The sequence below is a fragment of the Nesoenas mayeri genome, assembly GCF_963082525.1.
Source record: "Nesoenas mayeri genome assembly, chromosome: 7".
Lineage (NCBI taxonomy): Eukaryota > Metazoa > Chordata > Aves > Columbiformes > Columbidae > Nesoenas > Nesoenas mayeri.
The window spans coordinates 25,790,874-25,816,581 of NC_137551.1; the positions used below are offsets into that span (position 1 = coordinate 25,790,874).

A 25,708-nucleotide genomic window follows, 5' to 3' on the forward strand; every position below is an offset into this window, starting at 1 on the left:
TCTTCAATTCACAGAATGATTCATAAGCCTTCAGCAACACACTGTCTTCAGGGAGAACAGCAGGAGGACGATGGTACAGACAAACCCTTTGCTAGTGAAATATTGCCCTGGGCCAACGTTTCACCTGGGATGGGTGTGGACAGGATCTCAGCCCCAGTCCATCATGCTCGGGACTTTGGCAGAAGAGAGTTCAACTTTTCACGGACTAGCATTCCCCAGCCAAGCAGATGTTAAGGGATACTACAATACACATCCAGCTTCTAAAGGGTTAGCAGAGCAGGCAAGAGAGGAAAGAGATGGATTTGGCTCATAACAGTCAAATTTCAAGGGTCCTCTCTCCACAAAAAATAAGTCTGCTGTCAGAACAGCCAAAAGCCGCAGGGAAGTTGGCAGGGGGGCTGGTCTGGCTGTTATAAGTGTTTCTGTTGCTCTTCAGAGCTGAATGCTTTTTCAAAGGCCTAGCAATGGATATTGATTTCAGTCTGAGAGTAGCAGCCTCCTTCCCACCCACCCTCCCACCCACCCTGGAGTGATTTCTCTCAGCAGGATGCACTGTGGCTATAAGTCTTCTGCTTAACAGCAAAGCAACACATTCTGGCAACATCTTAAATATATTCATAGAACATCTGTGACTGGGTTTGGAAGGGAACCAAAGAGGGTAAAGGGAAGAGAAGTGAACAGGAAGAGGGGGATGAGGGAGGAAAGGGACGGGAAGGTTTAAAAATGTTAACTGTTCTTGAAAGATAAAAGTCATCTTCTGATATAGCAGCACTTTAGCAGTCAGCCGCGCTGAGTAGACCCTGTCCGAGATCAACCGCATGCCAACTTTGTTCCAGAAAAATGTCTGAGAGCCTCTCTCTTCAGCAAGTATTGGTTATGTGGATAGTTCTTTTGTCCTGGCATTGGCAGATAATTTAAATACTGCAGCTTAAACGAGTCCTGGGAACAAAAAACAGAACAAACCAAACAAACCCCATTCATACCAAACCTTTTAATGATTTAAAAGAACATCTGATTGACCAGAATGTTTGAGAAAATCAAGATGGCTGATCTAACAGCTCCAGAGCATCACTTCATATTTACCAGTCAAACAGGACACAAGATGTGCACCATGACAGAGCATTTTCATGGGCAAAATGTCACTGTGGACACTAACCCCTGCAGAAGTGTGCCAGCTCTTCTGCCATTTTTCTCAAGCTACTAACAGTAATGGTGCATGTACCCACCAAAGTGGGCAATCATGATATCCCACTTTACAACTAACCCAAATACACAAAACATTATGTCTTCCCCACATTGTGCTGGCCAAAACAAAAGGGCAAGGTGATGACCAAACCAGTCGGGCTTTGACATGAAAAATTTAACACCCATGCTGTGCTATAGAGAACAAGGGCCCTATCAGCAAGTGATTTTGCACACTGATGCATCTCAATTTAATTCACCTGGGCTTGTGCCTCAGTGTCTCCTCTCCTAGCCATACTGTTCTCTTGAATCAGCTTGCTGCAGACTGAGAAGAATGGTCGCCACTTCAGAGGGAGGGAATAAAGCTGACGCTTCTTGGCAAAGCCCTCCTGCCTGGTGACAACTGCCCAGGGTCAGGCCATCTGCATCCCCTTGTTAGGCAGCAGCTGCTCTGCTCGCCCTGCAGAAACCCTTCTTCCTTCTGGGCTGCACTGATAGCTGATTTAATTATTGATGGTGATGGACAGAGGAGGAGGAGTTCTTCAGGGGAACTTATAGACGTGACGCGCCACAAAGCCTAAAATAAAGTCCCTATTCTCAGTTATCAAACCTCTTACAGGACACTGTAATTACTGTCCAACCAAGATGAGAAATATTGATAGACCCAGCTCGTTATTCAAGCAGCATGCTTCCCTCTGAGCCTTCTTTTTTTACCTGTGCGAGTGTGAGGTACAGTGTAGTGTTATTTATCTTGAGATGTAGGTGTATGTTCTGGATGGGGAACGAGTGGATTCTGCTTGGGCAGCTGGGTCATTCAGAAAATCCCAGATGAGGATGGTGTCATCATGTGAGCTGCTGACAATCTGGAACTCGTCAAACTGAAGTCGAAAGACTCTTCCAGAATGCTCCTAAATGCAAGTGGGAGACACAGCACATTACTTCAGAAACCTGCTAGCACCTAGGATGGAGCAGGGATTATGAACTTGGGCTTGGATTCTAGCTTTACGTTCATTTCTCAGTAAAACCCACATGACACATCATATAATGTAAACTAAGAACTCTTGCAGTGAAAGGAGTTTGCTGCATATGAGTTCTTGGCTAAGAGGAAGTTTCTATTACAGCCATCCCCTTACTCTTCCATTCCCCATACACCAACTATGCAGAACAACCCAAGCTCCCTCCACAACACACTTCAGCCTGACAGAAGCACAGAGAAACTCCCAAAATCACAGCATTCCCAGATGCAGTAGGTTACAGGGGGAGAGATGAGAACTTTGCATTCAAGACCTGGCATCATTGCCACCACTAAAGAGGAAAGAGCTTAATACTGGAGAACACCAAGAAGCCTGTCGTAAAGTCCAGTGACACAGTAATAATTCCTCTCAAGAAGCTCTGAAAATATGAAGTAGAAAGCGCATTCTCTATAGTCACTTTGCATTCTGCTCTGAGGTTGAGAGGAAATGGCATGACCATTTGGCAAGAGTTCAGACTGTAATTAACAGGAGGTAATCGCAAGATCTGGGATAGCACAAAGCAAATCCACTATGCTTTCCTTTTGTGTTCCCTATTTTTTCTTGATGCTTGCACTGCTACAAGAGTGAGCAGCGGCCTCCTCCTTGGTCAGAAGGGAATAGAAACCATCCAAGCAGAGCAGCCCTTATCTGTTCTTTTAACACATGCTCCTCTTTAGTGCTCATTTGTTTTAAGAGGCTTAGGGTCAGGGAAAAAAGAGCACACTTTAAAATATTGTAGTACTGAAAATACAGGTTTCTCAAATATTTAGACAAAAGAAAATTGTTAGCTACTAAACAGGAAGCCTCTGTCTTCAGGCACAGGACTACAAAAATATAGCTTGGTTAGAAAAGCACAACAGCTGCTTTAAACTGAAACTCTGCATTTTAAAATTAAAATTAACTGAAAATACACACACACACAAACAAGATTCTATTTTTAAGATAAATTTTTAAAAAGTTTCAGTCTTTGGAACCTTTCTGACCATCCAACCACAAGTCAAATTTGTCTCGAAAATACCTTATGGGTTTCTATCTTCCCACCTATTCCAAAGAAAAATGTTCTTCCAGAGTCTGTGTTGTAGCAGTGAAGAAGTTCTTGCTAAAAATATCACTACAGCAGTCAGATCCACTGAGGAACTGCTCATAAAGACACCAAGAGAGAAAGAGGTACTTCCAAAAACTGTTTCCAAAACCCCCTTTTTGCTCCCAGTCACTACAGGCTAAGTAAGGCTACCCTAGAAGTTCCACACAGCACCTGCCCTTTGCTGTTGCAGCAGCAATAAGCAGAATGTGCACTCTCAGCTGAGGCCACAAGGACCTGGACTCTTAAGCTCATAAGGAAAACTGAACTGTGTGCTTATTCTGTGCCTGGAAAGCTTCTGTCAAATTCATGTGACTGTCGTTCCAGCTAACGGAAGACAAAACTGGAAGGGACCTGGCATGCAGCGAACATTTGTTATCTGTGCACTTTCCTCCTACTGTTTGAAAATTGAACACGAGCAGCAGGAGACTCACACTGTTCATTGTGCAGCCAGGTTTAATTTTGGAGTCCGAGGGAAGAGAAAAAAAACCCAACAAACCATGGGTAAGCACATATAAGGACACCCTGTTGTCATAAACATGAAAAGTCCTAAAAGCATCTCAACAGCTTCCTCTGCCCTGCCCCCTCCAATTTTTGCCCCCTCCATCACTATCAAACAGGGATTTATGAGTATCCATGTGTTGAGATTCCTACAGTGTTTCCTTCCCATCGCTTCTGATTTATAATATAATTAGCTGGGGCACTTTGGCTGTCCACTGCTGGAAAATGCAGAGGAAATCACACCAGTTAAATTAAGTCTACAGGTTCCTAGGCACAAATTTGTCTCAGGCTGGAGCAGGAACACTGCTAATACCAAGCTGAAGTCTTAGACTCTCAGGATATGTGTTCATGAGCACGGAGTTGTTCCATAGTTTGCAACTGGGTGGCCAATGACAAAGGGTTTTTTCTGGATTTTGGCCATGAAGCTATTTGCAGTTCTATTTGGCTAACAAAAAGGTTTTTTAACATAGCACCTGCAGGCATCCAAGGCTCTCACAGACTCTTACTCCGCAGCTTATGGTCCAAATACATGATTGGAAAAGAGCATGGCTTAATGATCTACTGCCTGTTGGCTGAGTCACCGTGACCCTCACAGCCTGTGCTAAATGTGAAGTAAAATACTTTAGTGGAATCTACGGCAACAATAGCAATTCAGGTGGTGGATGCATGTGCAGAAGGTCAGGTGGTGAAGGTAACCACACTTTTAGAGAATCAGACAGCCTCAGTGGGATCTTAGTGTAGAGCACAGACTGCAGTCACATGCCACAGCAGGAAAAGGTCTAACATACACCAACCCAAACACTTAGATAAAAACCATATATTTTTAGTACTTCTTTTTCAATGAGAATTTGGTACTGGATTGAAATTGCCCTTTTTCCCCAGCAACAGTGGAAGTTTGTTAGGGAGAATGTGATGGAAGAATGCTTCTAGGAACTCCATGGCCTTGGCTGTACTGGCATTTTTCTCACAACCTTCCCACATTATTGCAAGTCCAGTGCAGAGCCACTGCTAAGCACAACTATGAGTGTTATTAACACTCACACAATAGCATTTTAACCACACCATCATCGGACCTGCACTAAATACCAATGGATGGAATGAAAGTAGCAGTTGCTGTTTAAGGATGAGGTAATTTCACTGTCTGTTCCAGTCCCTATCTGCTTTTTCCTTAAACACCCAAAAGCCAGGTAAACACAATCCAAGGGGTGCTTTTGTTCTTGTTCCTCAAATTTGGAATGTACTACTTTGCTTTAAGAAATTTCATGTCAAAAATTAAGAAAACTTACTACTACAACATTAGGTACACACAGGCTAAAGTAAACCCATTGGGACATGGATTCCAAGTCTCAAAAATGGATTTAGTTATTAACTTCAAATCACAGAACAAAACTGTTAAAAAGTAAGTGAAAACTCACGGAATCACAGAACAGTTGGGGTTGGAAGGGACCTCTAGAAATCATCTAGTCCAACCCACCTGCTAAAGCAGGTTCACCTAAAATTCACAGGAATGTGTTCAGGTGTGTTTGAATGTCTCCAGAGAAGGAGACTCCACAGCCTCTCTGTGCAGCCTGTTCCAGTGCTCTGTCATCCTCCAAGTAAAGAAGTTTCTGCTCATATTCATATGGAACCTCCTATGTTTCAGTCTGTGCCCGTTGCTCCTCATCCTATTGCTCGGCACCACTGAAAAGAGTCTGGTCCCATCGTCTTGACACCCACCCTTGAACTCCACAGGTTATAACTTTCAATGCCTTACAGTTTGCAACATTAAGATAAAAGTTGAGCACCTAAAAAAGCCAGACCTCTAGAAATGATTTCTAGATCCCACAGGCTGGGGCTAACATGACTGGAGTTTTCATGGCTGAAGATAGCCCCAATCAAGCACACTTTTCTGTCCCCTCCACCACTCCCATCAAAAACTCTTACCACAAGAGTTCGCAAGCAGAGGGTCCCTGCTGGAGCACGGGGGTCCAAAGCAGCCACAAGATCCCATACTTTAATTTTCCTAGTAGTGAAAAAACAGACAAACATCACAGCTTTGTCAAAGAGAAAAGACTGACAGCTCACAGAAAAAAAAATTAACTGTTAGTACAGCTTAGCTAATACACCAGTTCAAGTAAAATTACAGCAATCTTTCTGGAGACCTGTTCTTGCATTTCCCCTTTGTAAAGCTTACAGAGCTTAATGGGAGGAAAAAAATATACTGCTAACAAAGTAAAACACATAAAAAGCAGGTGGTAATAACTAACAGAAACATGTGGGAGTGCAGACGCCTAAGTCTGTAATGGCAAATGGTCCAGAAGACATGGGAAAGATTGTTCTTACCAGTGTTTCACCTATACGAGGTTTCAGGTTGAATCAGTCAGATATTCTTACAAGCTAAAGAACTGGACCACACACATCAAATCACACTGACTTACTTCAAGAAAAGAAAAAAAGTTATACTTTATAGCATCGTCCTGATTTTCTGGCCATGATAAGGTCCACTTGGTATGACAGAAAAATAATTTACTATTTATAAGGAACATACAGCAAAGTGGGATGTGAAAAACTGAGACAGACAGGAAGATGCAAGGAATTGACTGCACTGACAGCCTCACCCATCGTATGCCCCGCTGACTATCCTCTTGTTATCAAAGCGTATGCATCTCACCAACTCTTCGTGGCCTTCCAGTACTCGTAAACATGCCCCACACTCGATGTCCCACAGTCTAGAAGAGAGTACAAAGAAGCACTAAGAAGTTTTGAGTATTTGGTCATTGCAACAAAATACGTGGTCTTTGCTTGCACTTAATGGAAACTTAGAAATAAAGATTATGACGAAATAACAAAGAAGAAACAAACTACCTTAATAATTCCTTTTCCTGCTGTCAAGCAGATGCATGCTTTTCAACATGACCCTGTTACAGTATCACACAGGAAATGAGCCAGAGATCCAAAATTTTTAGTACCAGTTGTCTCTAGTATCTACTGCTCTCGTAACACAGGATACCTCCCAGTTATCTTCACAGTGAGCCTCGTAACTTCATTTTACTGAAGTTGATTTTTCATAAAAGCATCCTGCCTTGATTTTAAGACATTAAGAGAGGGAGACTTACCAATCCCCTTGGCAGCTTGTTCCCATGGTAAGATCACCTTCACAGGGCACATGCCCCATTCTGTACCCCTACGTGCCTACTTCTGATTTGGAGACTACCATCAGACAAATTTAGACATTGATACAGTGGTGAAAGGTATAAGAATTAACAAGTCCTTTTTACTTGTCACGAAAGTATGCTTACTCTATAATCTAGACACCTTATGCATAAGCAAAAATTGGCACTCTATATTTATTATTTGTAATGCATTTTCTTCTTGCTCTCAAATAATTCCTGTGGCTCTCTGTTGTGTCTAATAATCCAACATTTTAAAAAAGTTCTGGCACCAAAACCAGTACACAGGATCCCAGTAGGGGATTCAGCAACACGTTATTCTCTCAGTTATAAGTATCTCAGAGTTTTGGGCTTTGTGAAAGGTTTTTAGCAAGGAGAATAAATTAAAGTAAATTAATTTTACACTTACACACTATCTTGAAAAATATTAAACAAATGCTTGAAACAGTTACGAAGTAAATCTATTTGCTTTCCGTACTTTTGTTAGCTCTTTGACATGACTCCCTATTACGATAGATAAAGAAAGACTGTTTGCCTACAACAACTGAAATTCTTTGACATATATTGTCTAGAGGAGTTCCACCTCCAGCTAAGACATGCTCTGCTCATACAGGAGTCTTTTAATACCAGTATCTTCTGTGGCTCCCTGACACACAGCTGAAAGACAGCAGTCACAAGTGTTTTTAAATGCTCAGTCATTTAGCATTCAGACTGACATGAACTTCACAGCATTGAGAAATATGGGTGGTTTGTGGAATTTCTCTGGTGACATATCTCGAAGCAGCACAGCTGCTGAGGGGTCAGTTCACTTCTTCTTGAGAGACAGACACAGAAGGAGATAAATTGTCCCTACATATTTCACTCTAGAGGTCCCCGAGGGAATAATCCAGACCCAGTGAATGTGTGCCCAAGGTTGGTGGATAATGATTGCAGCTGTCCTGCCATGGTCAAGCTGCTCTCAACTTCGGACAACAGAGGAGTGAACAGAACTCTTTCATCACTGCAGAACTGTGTAAGGATTTGTCTATGCCCATGTTTGAGGCCAACAAGGAGCACAAGGTGATTCTTCGATGCATGAAGTTTATCTGTGAAGATCTGAATAGTTTTCACATGAGTACCAGCACACCAGGCAAGGTCAGAGCAAGCAACTCCATGGCAAAGGTCAGCCAAAGGCACTCTGGCTGGTCAGAGAGCATCAAGTCTCCCAAGGACTGTAAACAGGATGGACAATGCCAGAAATGAACTGGTGCAGAAAGGTCTGAAGAGGAATTTTGTGCCAGGAACTTTCATGCCATGTGTTTCCATTCCTTGCCATCAATCCTGAGATTGTCAGTACCTCTAAGAGGCTGCATCACACAACTCAGGCGTGTATTTTCAGGTCCCACCTTGAGGTTTTACCTGAATCTGATTAGGAGAGATGATAGTGTCCCCAGCCATGTGGGGAATGGGCCTTCATGTACAAAAGGCATAACTGCTATATAAGAGCAGAATCTCCTAGCAGAATCAGCGCCAAGGATACCTCCTAGATTTGATAACCTTCTACTTCTTTAAATAGCCAAAGGGCGAAAAAAAAAACCCCAAAAAACAACCAAACAAAAAAATTCACTCCAAAGTGTACACAGTCAAAACCAGTACCACTCTTCCTTGCTATAGCTTTGGGAGAACTTCTGCAAGTAGAGGGAAGTCTGCAATTATCTCAGCTTTTAATTCACCAGAAGTCCTGGCAGAGCTGGAAGATGCACAGAAAGCAGGCGAGCCTGAATCCCCATCTCCTAGAGAGAACGCTGCTGTCTAAGCAGCCCAGTACCAGATCCCCATACATGCACACACTGGAGGCAAGATACACACATGCATATCAACCACTCATTTAACAATGAACCCCAGGTGATGTTGTCTGATTCTGTTTTCTTGCTCTAAATTATCTTTTTTTTTTTTTTTCCTTTCTTTCTATACCATGCTTGTCTGTGGCAATTATGAACTTTGGGCCTAGAGGCTAAGATACTGAAGTGATTGGATTTAACTCGATGGACCAGTTTCTACCAGATGGAAATCAGCACAATGATAGTGATGCCTATGTAGCTGTGTCCTTTTAAACAGGTGAAATTACTGGCCTAAAACAAAAACCAAATCACTTTTGTATGGGAGACTCTCTACAGAAGAAGGCTATTGATTTCTCAGCTTCAAAGGTCCTTATGTTTGCAGTTGCAAAACTAGAAAACATAGAGTCATCTTTTGGAAAAACGTTTCCCTGCAGCTAAGGAACAATGAACTTCAAATTCTGTGTCAGGAGGCGGTCTCTACTGAAAGGCCAACATGCAACATTTGGCATTTTACAATGAATTAAAATCAAACATATGAAGCAACAAGCCACCACCAAAGATGATTTAGAAACCTGCCCATTCTTTGTCACCCTTCCACTGACTTATGCCCTCTGCTAATGGCTGGGAGAAAATGATGTGTCCAGGTAAGCCTTGTGCCTTGGCCACACAGCTGCCAAAGTTGACTTCCATTAAGATTCACTGCCAGCATTCCTGAAATTCTAGCACAATTTATCTGTCAACAAGGGATTTTGTCAAATGTAAGCATTAAAGTAACTGTATTCCTCTTCACCACTATCACTATCTTGACATTTATTTTTATTAGCATTGCAAGTCATATTTTAGATCCTTCCCTAACTGCTGTAATATTTAACTATTTCTTGCTCTAATTCTGAGTCCACGTTTCACAGTACAATGGCAGAGGTTGTTGTTTTTTTCTGTTTGAAGTGTCGGAGTTCTCACCACGTGGTTCTACTCATACAAAGCTTGTAATACTTTTCCCCTGATTAAGAGACAAAAGTTCCAGCTCTCTTGGTCATGCTCTCAGACAGTCCAATACAAAGGTCTGGCACAATGATCTGGTGATGTCAACCAAGGGACCACCGTTTTCCTACAGAATGCAAAGCAGGTAGAGGCTGTGTGTTGCAAGTAAAGTCCACAGGGAAACAGTGGCATGAATCATTCCTGCTGAGGAGAAATTATTACTGACAGGCAAAATGAAGGGTTTCTGCTTACCCTGTCCAGATTTCAAGTTTTATCAGAAAGCAGACAACTAATTTAATGCAATGACAAAAGGAAGGTTGGTCTTACTCTTGTTTGCATGACAGGGCCATTTCCCTATGTCATGCACATTACTATTCCAGCTTGCTCTGTAGTGGGACATCCCTCTGCCAGCAGCTGCAGGAGGTTGGGAGAAATCCTGGCTCATGAGACCAGAAGGAGTTAAATCTCAGATTGCAACCAGGGCAGCTGGAGAAGTGCAAAAGGCAGCAAACTGAACTTCATGCTCTAAGCCAGCTGTTCCAAACTTAACCAGGTGCCAAGTACCACAAGAAGAGTTTGGCGAGAGCCCAGGAGGATTTCTGCAGAGGATTAAATGCCTCTTACTGCAAATCTGACCCCTTTAACTAGACACATAGGCCAATTAAAATATCACAAGAGGACATCACATAAAGTGGTGCCTGCCAGCTCCTTCATACACCAGAATTGTCAGAGCAATGCAACTTGTTGATTTGTATGGGACTCTTGGGATACAGAGGATGAAAGACAACACAGTAAACCAGGCTTCTAATATCTCTTTCCAGTAGTTCCCAATGTTCTCTAGAAGAAAACATATTTCAAAGATGACAAGAGTACAGAGCACTTCAGTTGCCTAACCCCTGCACATCCTAGGGAATCAGAGACAATATACTTGCACAGAACTCTGCAATGGGAGTGTGTCTCTCACCTGATAGTATTATCTGAAGAGCCGCTCACTACTAGCCTGTCTCTGTACTGCAGACATGCAATGCCTCGTTTGTGGCCATTTAAGGTGCGCACAAATTCGCAGGTACTAGTGTTCCATACCTGTGACAGGAAGGGGAGAGGGAATCACACAGAGACAAAATTACTAAGAAAAGACTAACAAAAGCTGGTATTTGTATGATAAGTGCATCCAGAATGCTCTTAATTGAAGATGCTATCATTAAGACTGGGAAAATTACCCCTCTGATGACTTATGACTATAGTCTGCAACTGTTAGCAGCTTGAGTCACTGGAGATTGAGTACACAGAAGATTTTTGCCACACCATATGAGAATTAGCTTCCAAAATCAGGCTTTAGCACTCCTGGGCTATGATTTAGTCTACACAGGGTCTTGATTTTCCTTATTTTTAATGCTGCAGATTGAGATCATTGTAACACTGAAGCGACTCCCATCCACTCACCTTCACTTTTGACCCCATGCTGCCCTCTGACAACTGTTTGAATGACCGATGCTGAAACAGATTATGGAAGTGGTCAAGTTGAAAAGGAACACAGAAAAAAAAGTTCTTTTTCAACTGCATCTGTACCTGAACCTGATTTGCTGTACAGCTCTATAAACAAGTTGTGCAAGCTCAACAGAGGAGGGATGAGTAGAAATGAGCATCAAGAGAACACTGCTTCTAAAGGATGATCTGTGTAATAACTGCTGGGGACCATCTATCCTGCCTGGTCACCGTTCTTGGTTATTAAATACCCCAGTGCTGCAACTAAAAAGCTCCTGAAACACCTCACCTTTATAGTTCTGTCACCGGATGCTGATACAATGTACTTGTCATCAAAGTCCACCACGTTGACGGCTGCTCGGTGCCCTACAAGCACCCTCCTCAGGGTGATGTCTGTTGGTGAAGCCATGTCCCACACAGCAATGGAGCGGTCTTTGGAACACGTCACCATCATGCCGTTATTGAAGCGTAGGTGCAGTACTGCTTCGCAGTGGTGAATCAGGGTATTCAGCATCTCGCCTGCGTTTACGTCCCACACCCTGCAGTTTCAAATTTCAAACCAGAGAGAAGAGAGTTAAAAAAACCCCATACAGTGAATTTTCTGTAGAGTGAGAGAGGGATAGGGAAAGTAATTGACTCTCCAGCAATATTAGAGAAGCAAACACCACATGTTATATCTACATCCATTAAAGAGTTCATTAAAAGATGTATTATATAAACCTGTTGACTATGCATACATTGAAACAGTCCAGCAGCCAAAAACCCTGCAAAGCAGTTAACGCCACAAAATAACCCAGTCACAAAAACCGTTCTTTAATTAAGGGAATTTAGGGCTGAAGAAAAACAGGAGATCATGGCCTTAAAGACTGATGTTTCCTGGTGTGTCAGTCTACCACACACTCCATTTCCAGTGCATGAGTACTTAATCATGACCTGTGGAGAAGGAAGTTCGATGACAGGTTTAATTTTTGACCTGTAATAATCTCTCAGGATTATCAACTCAAAGGATAATTTAAACAGAAGCAGAAGGCAAGATAATGCTTTCCAAACAAATATAAGTAATTGCCACAAGTTGCACCATGAATTGCATTTACCTTGCAGTGCATCTGGTACACAGCTACATTCCAGGAATGTGCTGAATACCCAAATTAAGACAGAGCATTTATGTCAATTTAATGTTACTGGAACCAACTGTTTCAGCTGAAAGATAATTTAAGATGAAAGTTAGATAAAGGCTTCATGTAGAACTTCTAGGACTTGAAATGAAGATTTTAAGCCTTAAAAATGTTTCTTTTGGGCTATTCTGTTGCCAAACTTCTTCTACCCTACATAAAGAGATTTCTTTTGGTACTATGACACCTGTATCCCAAATACACTAATGTGAGAGCAGAAAATGGCTGTATCATCAGGGACACCAGACATAGCAGAAGTTAAAACTTTCATCAGCCAATAAAGCGAGCAGTAACAAAAGGCAAGATGTGAGAAAGACTTCTAATGTCTTATTTTCTAACTTATGGAGACTGAAGTGCATCAAAATCTGGACTATAAATGAGAAAGAAATGTACATTCCAATTACAAAATGCAAAGAAAAAAAATCCCACAAACTAAAGACCTAACCCATTAGCTTACAAGCAGTTTGCAAGTAGGGTTGGCAAAATGAAAAGGAGCTGGAGAACCACTGACTTCTTTGGACAAGAGTATCCCTGAGATCTCAGAAGCACTAAGAACCCATCTGTACTGTCTATTGGATGAAGCCCCTCTTCCTGAGGAGACCCAAGGATAAAAACGATGCATCCTATATGCCCCTGGGGTCTGCATGAACATTTATAGATACAGTAGGAAACAAAGTATTTCTGGGCAAGCAGTCAGTCTGCAACTTGGCCTGCCTGGCCTGGCATGGAAGGTGACAGTGCTTGTTGCAGAAATCAGCCTCTCCTTCTGCGATCTGTTTAGCACAGTGCAGCTCCCACCACCATCTCCAGGCAGGCAATTTTGTCAAAATTCTGGATTACTACTAATGATAGGACCCCAAAATCTACCAGCACCGGAAGACTGCATGCAACACATGAACTAAATATAATGGTAATGAGCTTAACAGTGCTAGTTTACGTGCAAGCACGGTGATAACCATGAGCAGCTTGCAGCAACAGGAACATCTGCTAATAGCTTCAGAAAAGGCCACTGACACAGCTTTTTGTTGTCTGCAACTTCACTGCATGGGCATTGTTTGTACTTTAACAAGAAGAAAATATATAACAACATCAACTTGCTTCTTCACATCCAAGTTCATATGGCAATTCACTAACTCATATGTGCCTGTCTTTACACTGTAGGTCTTAGATTCTCTGGGATCGTGCAATATGTCTTGTGGACTTCACATCTACACAACATGAACCAAATGTGCTGACTTGAGGTCCCCAGCCTTCTACTGGAGACTGGAAGGGAAGCAAGGTTAGAAAGATTGAATGAAAAGAAACATCATGCTGAAATTTAATTGAAACTCACAGGAGATCTAGTCATACATCTTTTGTTAAAATTAAGTGACAATGGATGACTAAATCTTCAGACTTGCTTTCAAAACTTCAACCAACTTAAAAAGTTATTCTGAGGGAGAATGTAAAACATTTCCAAAGAATGTCAAAACATGCAAAACCTTGGTGAAGTGCCAGATGGCCTTCCTAAGTCATCTTGACCTTGACTGGCCTTTGCTTAGGTTCTCATTTCTCCTTGACAGCCATTTGCATGGACATCTGACAAACAAGGACAATACACTCCTGAACAAATATGCTGAAAAACTTCATGGAACTGACTGAATAGCACACATTTTAAAAAAGATCATTTCAGTGGCTTGCAAGGCTAAGATCTCAGAGGCAAACAGAAAGCTCCAAATCACAAGCACACACCTGACTGTTGAGTCTGAAGATCCAGTAATGATCACCCGTTCATCGTACTGGAGGCACAGGACAGAACCCGTGTGTCCAGTGAGAATTCGCTTGCATTCCAATGTATTCTTGTCCCAGATCTAAGACAGCAAACATTTAAAACCAGACAGCTCAGTAAGGTTTTCATCTTTAAGCACTTACTGGTTTGACTGGTCTGTTTTTTACTATAACACATCATCCACAGTGCTGTTAAAACATCTTTAGTGGCATTTGTAGAATCTTGTACAGGCTCTTTGATGCAATACACTAACATCTTTGATATTACTGCTTTACTATGAACATGGGTTTTACCCTTCTCATCAGGGTACAGGGCACAGTAATTACATAGCCTGTAATTACTGATGGACAAAGACTCTGCTAGTGAAGTCTTGTTTGTAAGAAAACAGAGTCTCTCTTTGCCAGATGAAAGGGGCACACATGCTGTGCAGGTGTGAGGTGGGGGAAGAAGGCTATGTTACTCACAAGAGATTGAATAGCTGTTACTGAAATGAGGACACTATTATTTATGGCATAGACACTGTGTGCCATTAGTATAACATTTTTGAGCATTCTCACCTTAATAGTATTGTCTCGTAGGCCACTTACTATCTTCTGATCATCATATTGTAAACAATAAACCCCTTTGCTTGTCTCGCTTCGGCAGTGGATCCTCTGTAAACTGTGTCTTCCACACCGCCAGTTTGACTCTATTGTCTTGAGAGACAGAAGACAAATGAGAAGTAAAAATAAAGCATGGAATTCTCCCCTTTTTTTGTTTGTTTGAGAGGACAGCAGATACTTTTCTTCATGCTTTTTCCTGCAGTCAGGCCCACACAATGACATAATTGCTTTCTAGAAGAAGCAGTACATGTTATAGAACCAATTAAATGGACAAAAGCCTGCAAAACATATCACGGCTAAACTTGTCAGTGTTACCTAGAATGGTGAAGAAGAAGTGGCCTAAAAGCTTTTTTCTATCTCCAACCTTTAACCCCCTGTGATTCAATGACTAAGCAACTGAAGAGAAAAATCTCAGCTAAGCTCTAGCCAAGGGCTTGGAGAAGCTTGTCACAACAGTGCGTGAGCACCACTTTTGCCATTAGGAAACTACCAGAACACAGCATTTTCCTTACACCAGATACAAAGCAACCACGCTCAGTTGCCTCCTGTTTCCCTGGGTCTTAGAACTGCAGTCTTTAGCGTTCTTTCTCCCTGGCTCAGTTCCCGATATCTCCTCCCTGTAGCATCTTAGTAGGTCTCATCTGCAGTGGGTGGAGCAAACTATTGTGGAACAGAGAAAGTCAAGATGGCACAATGCTGCTGTGACATCTGACGTGCAAGGTGTAGAGATTCCATCTGCAAACAGCTCACTGAAAAATCCAACTCATCTTCTAAGGAAGCGGTGAAGCCTGGGACCTCGTATAACTGTCCCAGATCTACAAACTCCAGGCAAACACAGATACATTTAATGAAGTATTTCATGAGAACGAAATATTCTCAGAATTACAGCATCCTGCATAAATCAGGAAAATGTATGAAGAAACAAACAAAAAACTCACCACATTTGGAAGCTGCTTCTTACCTCTATGTCCTGTATAATTTTGGGGTAAAGTGCTCTGTAGAAGGAGTTGGGTGGCGCAGTCCCATCAGGAGGTTTATTTTTAAATAGGTATTGTCCCCTGGAAGACAAAGAACACTCCCATTGAACACAAATCATGTTTCAGCATTTTGGAGAAAGGTTTTCCTGGCATTTCACAAATGGGTAAGCACTGTTGAAAAGCAAAGATAGATTCATATTCAAACTTAAATTACAGTAAGATGCGGTGGATCCTTGTTTGTTTGCCCTGCAATATGTCTGTGTTGCATTTAGACACTGAAATACTTAGGAAAAATCTGTGCCCAGTCACCCAGGGAAGGGAAATATATTATCTGTTATGGACATGAGCCACGACTCAACAGGAGGTAAGAATGGCTCACCCTCACAATACACATACCCATATTGGAGGTGCCCTTTAAAATAAACTGTACAAAGAAAATGAAAGAAGCCAAGGAACCCTCAAACTCACTATGCATTCGAGAGTAGCTTTTATACGCATTACCAGGAGCAACATCAGTTTTGGTACATGGACATTTTACTGCTACTACTACATTTTGGTAAGCAACACTTTATCTGCAGTGCCTCCCTCATTTCAACACTGATTTGGAATACTCATATCCCAAGCTAGATTTTTGCTACAAAAAAAATTTCTGCAAATGGCAATCACTACCTGCTGTGTAAAAAACTTTAATTCCTCATCCTGAAGTTAAGAAGCCACCAAACACGGTGTGGAAGCTTGTAAACCCCACCATGGGCGTACTAACTGCTGTTCTGCCTGGCAACATGCCTCACAAAACAGAGAGAGGCACAAATGCCTCTGAGTGTAATCCTGGCATCAGAGCACAGAGTTTACACTAGGCCAGCTCTCCACTTCTCCCTCTCTTGCTCCATTATGGCATAATTAATTGTTCAATACTTCATATGCATTTCTTTCTTGTCCTTTCCATACAATATACCTTGAAACTCATTTGAGAGACTTGTACATTAGCTGTCCTAATGTACTTGAACTCAGGAAATCACAACAGTGAACCAAAAATTTTAGATTATAAGGCAGTGGCAAACTATAGGACTGAAAAAACAAAGTAATAAATGCTCAAGAAAATAATTTTCGATAATTCTTTAAATAAAGTACTTCAAGTACAACTTGAGAGAAAGGTGGTTTCCATTTTGAACAGAGCAATCATCTGAGTCTTCAAATACAGTGACCAGCAGGCACTCATACAGGACAAATACATGTGAGGCAGGGACACACGGATGCAGGCTAACTGTAGCTAGATAGTTGCCTATTTACTGCGATCCAGTCTGGAAGACCACACAAGAAAATTAAAATTATTGGCCCAGGCAGACGAAAAATGCTTTGGGGATACACAGAACACTTAGGACACATCCTGGAAGACTTGGGGTAGGTCTACGAAATCTGTATACAAGTCTATGTGCCTGAAAAGCTGACTATTGTTTGCAGCTTTACTAGCTGACCTAATATAAAGTCTTGTTGTTACCTATAAGCCTTGCCTTGCTGCATGTAGAGTTAGTTGTTTACAGTTCAGCTAAAGAATTGCTTGGAATTTCCATGGCATCCCAGTGACTGCCGTGCTGCAGGTCTTATGTGATAAAAGGAAATATTGTTTGCAGGTTTTGATGACCGGCCAATTCAATCAAGTATTCAGATGGATACAGTCATGCCCAGATTTTAGGCTTCTGTTTTACATTTCTCTAAATCTGTGTAACCCTTACTGCTCCCTGACAAGCTGTCAGTGAAGGCTACTATGCTGTGGAACTGGGTGTTCCTGTTGTAAACCAGGAGCTGCAAATGCTGGAATCAGGCAGCCCATGTGCAAAGTGAGGAGCTTTAAGCAAATAACACCAGCCATCTATTGTTCCAAACTCCAGCCAGTCACCTCCTTCTGCCATGCACAGCATTAGCCTTGATTACAACCTATAGAGGTCTATATGGCAGAGATGCAATTACACAGTATATTTCTTGCCTGCCTTTCCCAATCAGCCCAATAGGCCTGCAGTTGTATCTTCTAGAGCTAATCAGAGGGCAATTTGAAAGGACATACCTTGCTCCTGTTGTGTGAAAGCAACCTCAAGGACGCTGTGTAAACCTGAAGAGGTGCTGTAACAGTGTGACTGTGCTTTCAGATGAGAAGCAGGATTTTGCAGCTGTTTTTTAGAAATGTCATGTGTTTGCATGACTAGTAATCAGTACTAATGTTACTTCTAAAACTGGAGGGAGCAACTTGAGAACTGTCAGCTATGATCTCTGCCAAGATGCAGAGAACAGGTAAAGTTCCACAGAACAGGAAAAAGAGAAATGTAGCTCTTACATTTTCAAAAGAAGGGGAGAAGGCATATCCAAATAAATGTTGGACCGATCAACTCAACTTTGACAGCTTGGTGGTTCTAGAGCACAGAGTCAGATGAGCATGTAGAAGATGACAAGGTGACAAACAATAGGCACCGCTGATGAATCCAGAAGATACCGTGTCAAACCAACCTAATTTATTTTCACAAGCTATTTGCATGACTTAGCTACAAAAGTATTATCTTTGAAGAGCTGAAGGATGGACACACAAATGGCTGGAAAGCATAGTTTAGTGATGGTGCGCTGTCAAACACGATAGCAACTGGGATCTTGCATGGAGTCTGTCCTAGCTGTGTCATTACTGAGCATTTTCCTTAATAACAAAGAATGGAATAGGCAATGCATTTATTACCTGGCCAATGATACCAAAGCTGGGAGAAGCTACAAGCACTTTGGAGGACAGGATTAATCTCATAATGCTTGTAACAAAATGGAGAAATACCAAACAAGAAATAGAATCTAATTCAATAAGGACAAGTGCCAAGTTCATGACTTGGTAACATTCTAGGTATGCAATATGAGAAATAACAGCTAAGTAGAACTTTCAAAGAAAGGGCAATTAAAAGTTTTAGAATAGTATTACACCACTGCTAAAAAAAAAGCACATGTTCACTGGAAAGCATAAAATGGAGTGTCCTCCATAATGCATGCAGGGCAATGCTTCCCACCAAACCCTGGTGATGCCTCAGCAGAAGTCAGAGACCCAGCTGATCACACCACCCTCCGAGAATGAAGTAGAGTAATCGGGGAGGGTCTGAACACGGAAAACTGAGAATGTCAAAAGGAAAACATAGGATTATGTTTGGCCAGTGCAGGCAATATGTAGGAAACATCATCACCTTCCAACATGCACAGATTACTGCAAAAAAGAGAATGAGAAACTGTCCTGTGCATCTGTGTAGGCTAAATCTAATCTGCTGAACTGGACCTAGGGAGACATCCTAGATTTTAGGAGTCTCTTTCTAACACTCTGGGGAATCTCCATCAGTGAAGGTTTTTAAGAAAAGTTAGACAAACATCTAAGATGAATTAAGAGAAAACTGTTTCTGCCTTTGGGAAACAGGAGGGACAAAACTCTCAGTGTCCTCTTCAGACTTATTATGACATCAAGAATACAGAGCAAAACCAGAAGTCCTGGAGAGAACAAGGCACTAAAAAGGACGTAGAAGTTACCATTGTCATGCTTGTGTTTATTTTACATTTTTTACAAACATCGCACTATTGGAAGCAGCTCAACATAGTATTTATTTTTAAAGGACATTTCATAATCCTGATTTATTAGCCTTTACTTCCTGAGACAGACAGTATAACAAAATTAACTGTAAAACAGGAGTCTTTGTTTGCAACTCTGTATCTTTTTCTTTTTAATAGCAACCAAAATGCCTGAGCTGTCACTTTTATCTTGTTTATGAAATATTCATACCCAGCTTCCTTTCTGCCAACATCCTAGGGACACCCTTGGAAAAGAAAATTATGTATTAAAGGACGTACCCCTGAGAGGTAAAGTTCTAATGAAATGTTAACAGAGCAGCTTCAAACTTGAGTGAGACCCACATTGTAGTAAGGCTATTCCAGCTGATTATTAACTAATCTATCTGCATTTCTAAAGTCCCCTATTCTCCGTGGTACCTACCCTCAGCTTCCAGCTTGAAAATTAAACAGATATCTAATAGTGAAAATCTGCTGAGGAAAACAAACAGACCTATCAGGAAACAACTAATTCATAGCACATGCTGCCCCACTGCCACCCCTAAAAAAGCTCTTCTCTTCTGAACTGCTGACTAGTTTAGTGTTCCCCTGGGGCGTACACAGCTTCTTAATTTGAACCGAATGACAGCTTGGCGCAAAAATCTCAGTCTGTATATCTCACTTGTCACAGTGGAATAAGAATGTGATCAGATGAGGAAGGTGAGGAAAAAGGCACCACGTTGCTTGGATAGCCAAATGATGCCCTAAACGCCCAACCCTGAATTTTGATTTAAGTAACTGCTGGTTTTGGAACCAAAGTGATGTTTCATGGTGCCAAATAACCCTCTTCAAACATGGTTTGAAACACATGGCACCTGCTGTCCTAAATGGAAGGAAAAGAGGTGAAGATGCAGTTTCCTCACCATCCTCTCCTCTCTGACAACCCCCTCCACAGGGAGTCTGTCCTGACCATTCTCTCGATGAGCTTCTTCCACAGCATGCCGTCCGATGTCACCCGGTACCACTCCTTGCACACCAGCTCAGCAGCACACAATGATTTGGCATCCAGGTATGACAGAATGTTCTCAGCAATGTGATCCAATCCCCGAGCTGGGAGAGGAAAAAAAAAAAAAAGGATTATTTGCTGGGGAGACACTGGAGTTTAAAACAACTCCCCTTGCTAGTACAAAGATACCCTCTCTTTCCAACTCTTCTTCTGCATGCAGAGCTGGACCAAATGCACACAAGAGCATTTGTAGCTAAGTTCAGGAGTGAACAGTGTTCTCCAACTTCCTTTGGATATAACACAACAAGTCATTAAAAATAATAAAGAATCCAAGAAGTCATTCCAATCTATTTCGATGGGTTTTAGCACTAGGGGGATATTCTATGGATGGCATTTCCAACTCAGCGACGCAGCCCCCAAAATCTCTCTATATTAGGACCATTTCTCATCTCACTGCTACAGCTGTTCTCATGTTCCAACGGCTCAAAAGCTGTTTTTGCTAAAGCAGTAGCTTTTAAACGTAATGAAGAAAAAAATATATATTCCCAATGTGTGCCCTGAAGGGTAGTGGTACCTTTAGATATGGGGGAGGGAAAGATATGCAGATGCACAGAGAAGTGGAGAGGGAAGGAAAGGCTGTGTAAGGAGAAAGTGAAGCAGGTTTGCTAGTTTCATTTGTTTTAGTGCGTGGAGAAAAAATATGCACCAAAATGATATGATTTGCAAATATTTTCCAGTGTGAATAAGAGGTCTGGCTTTGTTTCAACATGGCTGGAGTGTAATGTGAAGCAACTGCCTGGTTAGCACCAAGCAGCCTGATGTGATGTCTGCATAGCTGGGAGCCAGGGAAGGTTATGCTACATTTCTTAACTGGATGGATGTATCCAGTAAAAATGTGCCCTCACCCACTCTAATTTAATCATCAGCAAGACTTCAGTAAAATAAGATGCCTTTTAAATGAGATGTCACATAAATACAGCTTCTCTTGCAATGGCTTTTAATGCGCATGTGAGACATAGCATCAAGAGATCATCTCACTTCACTGGTCAAATTTCAGAGGCTTTGTGAAAGTTGTAGTTGAGACCCCATCAACCCTCAGGTATAATGTTCAGACCAACCAAAACGGAAGCGTAGTAGATTGGTATTACATGCATCTTCCCTCCGGTTCACATTTGGGACAGAATTAAATACATCTTTTCTTGCTTTGAAAACAAGAGCCTCAAAGACCAGGCCCTGCTTGTGACAGGGAAAGCAAAAGCAGCAAGTGCATTTTTACAGTCACATGTGCATGCTTCTGCAAACTTGAACTGGGTGCAATCAGCTGATTCTGATTAGAGTTCATGAGACACATAAAGCTCAACCTTTGTTTTCATTAACCAAAAGATCTCAAAATTATCTCCCAATGAACAAGAATGAGAAAACTCAGCGCGCCTCCACTCGCTCCTTTCAAACATCCTACATTTATCATACACTTTGGGTGAAACATTCTGTCCAGTATTTTTATGCCTCCATTCATACAGTAGAAAAAGCACCTGAATGATACCATGCACAACCAGAGAGTGCAAAAAGAGGCCTGACATTTCTTATCTTTATAGATGCAAAATTAGATGTCAACCTGCAAAATAAAAGCATCAGCAGTCTTTATTATGTATTTAATCTGAAAAGATATATACAGCCACTATATAAAATTCTTTAAAAAAAATACGAAAAAAGAGTGCTTGTAGATTTAGACTGACACAACAGCAATTCGTGGAAAGAAAGCTACGATGCTGTAGTGAGGGGAACTGGAATTTGCAGGAATTCCACAATTTGGCAGGGCAGACAGGGACATCATGTCCCCCTGCTTTCCCACCCTGACACCTGCAGCCCTGAGCTCTCTCCCCTGGCTGGAAATGGTATATTTGCTTTCCCAGTCCGTGCTGCTTCTGACATGACCAAAGACATTTACAGACCCACCAGGACATTTATGAATATCTGTCTAGAATACCAGGACATTTATGAATATCTGCCTGTGTAATATCCATACCAGTGAATTTATGTCAGCAGTGTCACAGCAAGAAATTATTTTATAGTGGGAACACTCGGTGGCTTTAGGAAGCAGGGCTACATTGCCTAAACTGGGCACAGCAATCTTCACCCACAAACCTGCCCCTGACCCACCTGCCCTTTCAGCGTCATCAGCTGTTGCACTTTAGATCTCGCTGCAATGAGGCGGTGTAACTGCTTCCGTGACTGTAAGTCACCCTTTGACATTGATTCAAGACCCTTCATAGAGAAGGAATACAAATGTTTCGGCCTCTCCTCCTCAGTTTTATAAGTTGAAGGGCAGAGCTATTTGGCCCGGCTGCAAACTCAATTTTATTATGTTTCTTAGGAACAGCACAACTCGCTGAGACCTACAGCTAGCAAAGCCTCGCTTCCTTAAGAAAGAGGAATCTCTGCTCACAAAAGTTTTTGCTAAACTGATGTGAAACACAATTAGCCCTTCATTTCTCCATATCAAAAAGAATGCTTCAGCTATTTCACACATGAAACCCGTGTAGAAATGACTTTCCTCATAAAAAATGTTAAACAGCTTGGAAATGCTAAGCAGAGACTTTATTTTTCAGAAACAGAACAAAGTTTGTTAAGTACACAGTTAAGCTGTATTTTTCAAACAACCTTAATTCTGTCCAAAGTACTGGGAAAATAATCGGAGCCAATTTTACTCTACATATCAGTAAAGTGCACTCATGACCTAAAACTGCCTTTCATTCTGGTCATTCTTTGGGACAGTGCTAGGAGGACAGAGATAAGATGCCTCATGATTCTGAAGTACCTTTATTGTTTTATTTACTCGAGTGGGAGAACAAAAGAGAGAATGAAGGAGTAAAAATGAAACTAGAATACTGAATACTTGAGAATTTCAAAAAGCTAAAAAATACTTAAAGAGTTTAGGGGGTTTCGACTATGTGACTTAATTTGAAGTTTTAGGTTCACCACTCTTTCCTAGGCAGTCTCTTACCTTCTCCTTTCCCATTCCCATCATTAGAAACCTGCCTATACTCAGGACATCCTGCATAGACTGCAGAGCCTGTGCCTGTCTAATTCCCTGCCATAAATTTTCTCCCTTAGAGCTACATTCACTAGGACATTAGCACTTTGCAAATATGCAAATTGATGCACATACATTATTTAAGCACATAGATCTCACAACTATTCAAAGACTCACATTTTAGTTGCCTGATTCCTATCTGTTCTGCATTCTGAGATAGTAAAATTAGCTGCTTCCTGGATAACAGTGAAAAGTTATGGTACTGCTAGGAAATTGTGAGTGCCTCTGAAAATATTTGTAACATTTGCCCAAAATTTTCAGGAAAAGGCCTGTAGGATGAAACTGAGCAAGTGCAAATGAGATGTGTTGGCTTGCTTTGATGGAGTTTTGTGGAGAAAGACCTGGAAAAATTCTGTATGTAACTATATGTGTACTTCCACTTTGGAAGTGGGGGAAACCAATGCACTTTCAAAATACTCTCTGTTTTTCTGAAACAGAACAGCTCCACAATTTATAATGCTGCTCTAAGTACACAAGATTATTGCCACTGGACTACTAAAAACCAGCATAAAGCAGGTACTTAGCATAACTAAGATTTTTTTTTTAATGCTACAAAACCCATTTGATTACTAGACACAATGAGCTTAAAAATTCAGTGAATCTACATATTTAGCTTCATAGTAGAACTCCTGTGGTATCTTTATGTTTTGTACAATTCACAGTTAAACATGCTTTTCTTCCATTTTTTAAGCCTAGAATTGAAATTTCATGTTGAGAAACCCCTTCTGAAGAATGATCAAATGACTGGAGTGAAAAAATTGTCAAAATTCATCATTTCTCCAAAAGTATTCACAGAACAAGCTTTTGGCAAGAACCTCTTCCCTTCAACTACCTAGTTAGAGACACCACCTGTAACACTTCTTTCTCAGGCTCACCTCAAACTAAGGACCTATACCATGGGAATACTAATCTATATCTATCTATCTGTCTACTGAGGTGCGATCTAATGGTCTGAAATAAAAGAACAAAGAGCCAGGAATTTGTCTGGTTCTGAAACTTTATTGCTCTACATATTTTATCTCACACTGCCCCAGTTTTCCCATCTATAATACAGGGCCAACACAAAACTGCATGTACGCTACTTTACGTGTGCTTTCCGTGAGATACACCTCATGTCACATCTGAGAACAGCTGGGATAATATTCTCAATGGAAAGTATTACAGATTATTAGAACATTTGCATCCTTTGATTGTATCTCCTCCATTCTCTATTAGCAATAAACACATAAAGTGATGACTTCAGGAAGGTATTTTACTAGGAAAGAGAGACAAAAAAATCAAAGAAAAAGAAAAAAAGAAAACATCAGCTGAGCAACCAAAAAGAGCAGTAGTTAATTTTAAAAATTTCTGTTATTCATGCATTGTTGTAGGCATTATGAGTACAACTGCTTGCCTTGTGGCTTTTGATGACTGTCCTTACAACACATATATGAACTATCATTTACTTCTAGCCAAACCATGGTGGTATTAGATCATGCTTTGAGAGATGTTAGCAATACAAAATAAAATATTGCTACATTTCATATGAGTATAGAGCTTTTTATTCAAAGCTACCATTTATTTTGCAAACTGACCCTGAAATAGTTTTCTGAAAGATAAGACGGAGGAACAAGTTCCCTCTGCCTGCAGAATTACCTGGCAGTGCAGTGATGAAGTCCCGCTGTAACATGGGTTTGAGGTATGAGTTTATATGTCCATGCTGGTAGTGACACATCTGGGAGATGAGGTGCTCCACAAATTCCACCTGATCAGACTCAGACCACTGTTCAAAATACTTGATGCAGAGCTCCTTCTCCTTCTCATAGCTTGCAGACAGTTTTCTTTGCTTGGGCACAATCATACTGGAAGTGCCATTGGCAAGTTTTGTCTGTGAAAGGGAAGGAGAGAAACAGCCCAAATCACACACATGAAAGGAAGCTCAGGTGGTTTCATGAGTTTTTCAGAGGAGGAAGAAAACAGCAGGAAGAAAGCACTCTGGTACATAGTCGGCCAAGGCCGTGTATCCCGTTCGGTGCTGTCAGCCGGAGCGCAGCCACCGCGAGCTGTAACCCCAGCAGGACAAGGTGCCAGCTCCAGCCAGAGGTGCACATGGGCGCTCTGGTTCAAGGAAACCTTGAGGGGCAATTTAACATAAACACAATTTTATTTACATCTTGCACACAAGAAAATGCATTTGGATTCCTAATCTACAGTTACTGGTTACTTCAATGCACCAACAGAAAACTGGATTTGTATTCTGGTTTTTGTTTGGTTGGTTTGGTTTGTGTGTGTGGTTATTTTTTCCCCTCTCTAAAGAATGGACTGCTGCTAAAATTCATAGGA

General features: G+C 41.4%; 1 protein-coding gene across 11 annotated transcripts in view; it reads right to left on the minus strand.

Moving 5' to 3' along the window:
• Positions 1–563: 563 nt before the first annotated feature.
• The window catches only part of BTRC (beta-transducin repeat containing E3 ubiquitin protein ligase), a 114,848-nt gene continuing 89,703 nt past the window's right edge, over positions 564–25,708 (minus strand). For 7 of the 11 annotated variants that reach the window (XM_080348190.1, XM_080348197.1, XM_080348193.1 and 4 more), the window contains 12 exons: positions 25,022–25,253; positions 20,210–20,396; positions 15,716–15,812; positions 14,710–14,847; positions 14,116–14,234; positions 11,502–11,751; positions 11,171–11,221; positions 10,692–10,810; positions 6,375–6,485; positions 5,701–5,779; positions 1,897–2,090; positions 564–939 (listed from right to left, as the gene is read on the minus strand). In XM_080348190.1, the coding sequence (XP_080204316.1) occupies positions 1,929–2,090; positions 5,701–5,779; positions 6,375–6,485; positions 10,692–10,810; positions 11,171–11,221; positions 11,502–11,751; positions 14,116–14,234; positions 14,710–14,847; positions 15,716–15,812; positions 20,210–20,396; positions 25,022–25,253 (1,545 nt within the window). In that variant the 3' untranslated portion in view covers positions 564–939; positions 1,897–1,928. Of the gene's footprint in view, positions 940–1,896; positions 2,091–5,700; positions 5,780–6,366; positions 6,486–10,691; positions 10,811–11,170; positions 11,222–11,501; positions 11,752–14,115; positions 14,235–14,709; positions 14,848–15,715; positions 15,813–20,209; positions 20,397–25,021; positions 25,254–25,708 lie in introns of those variants that run through there. The other 4 variants (XM_080348198.1, XM_080348196.1, XM_080348192.1 and 1 more) reach the window with 2 other exon arrangements.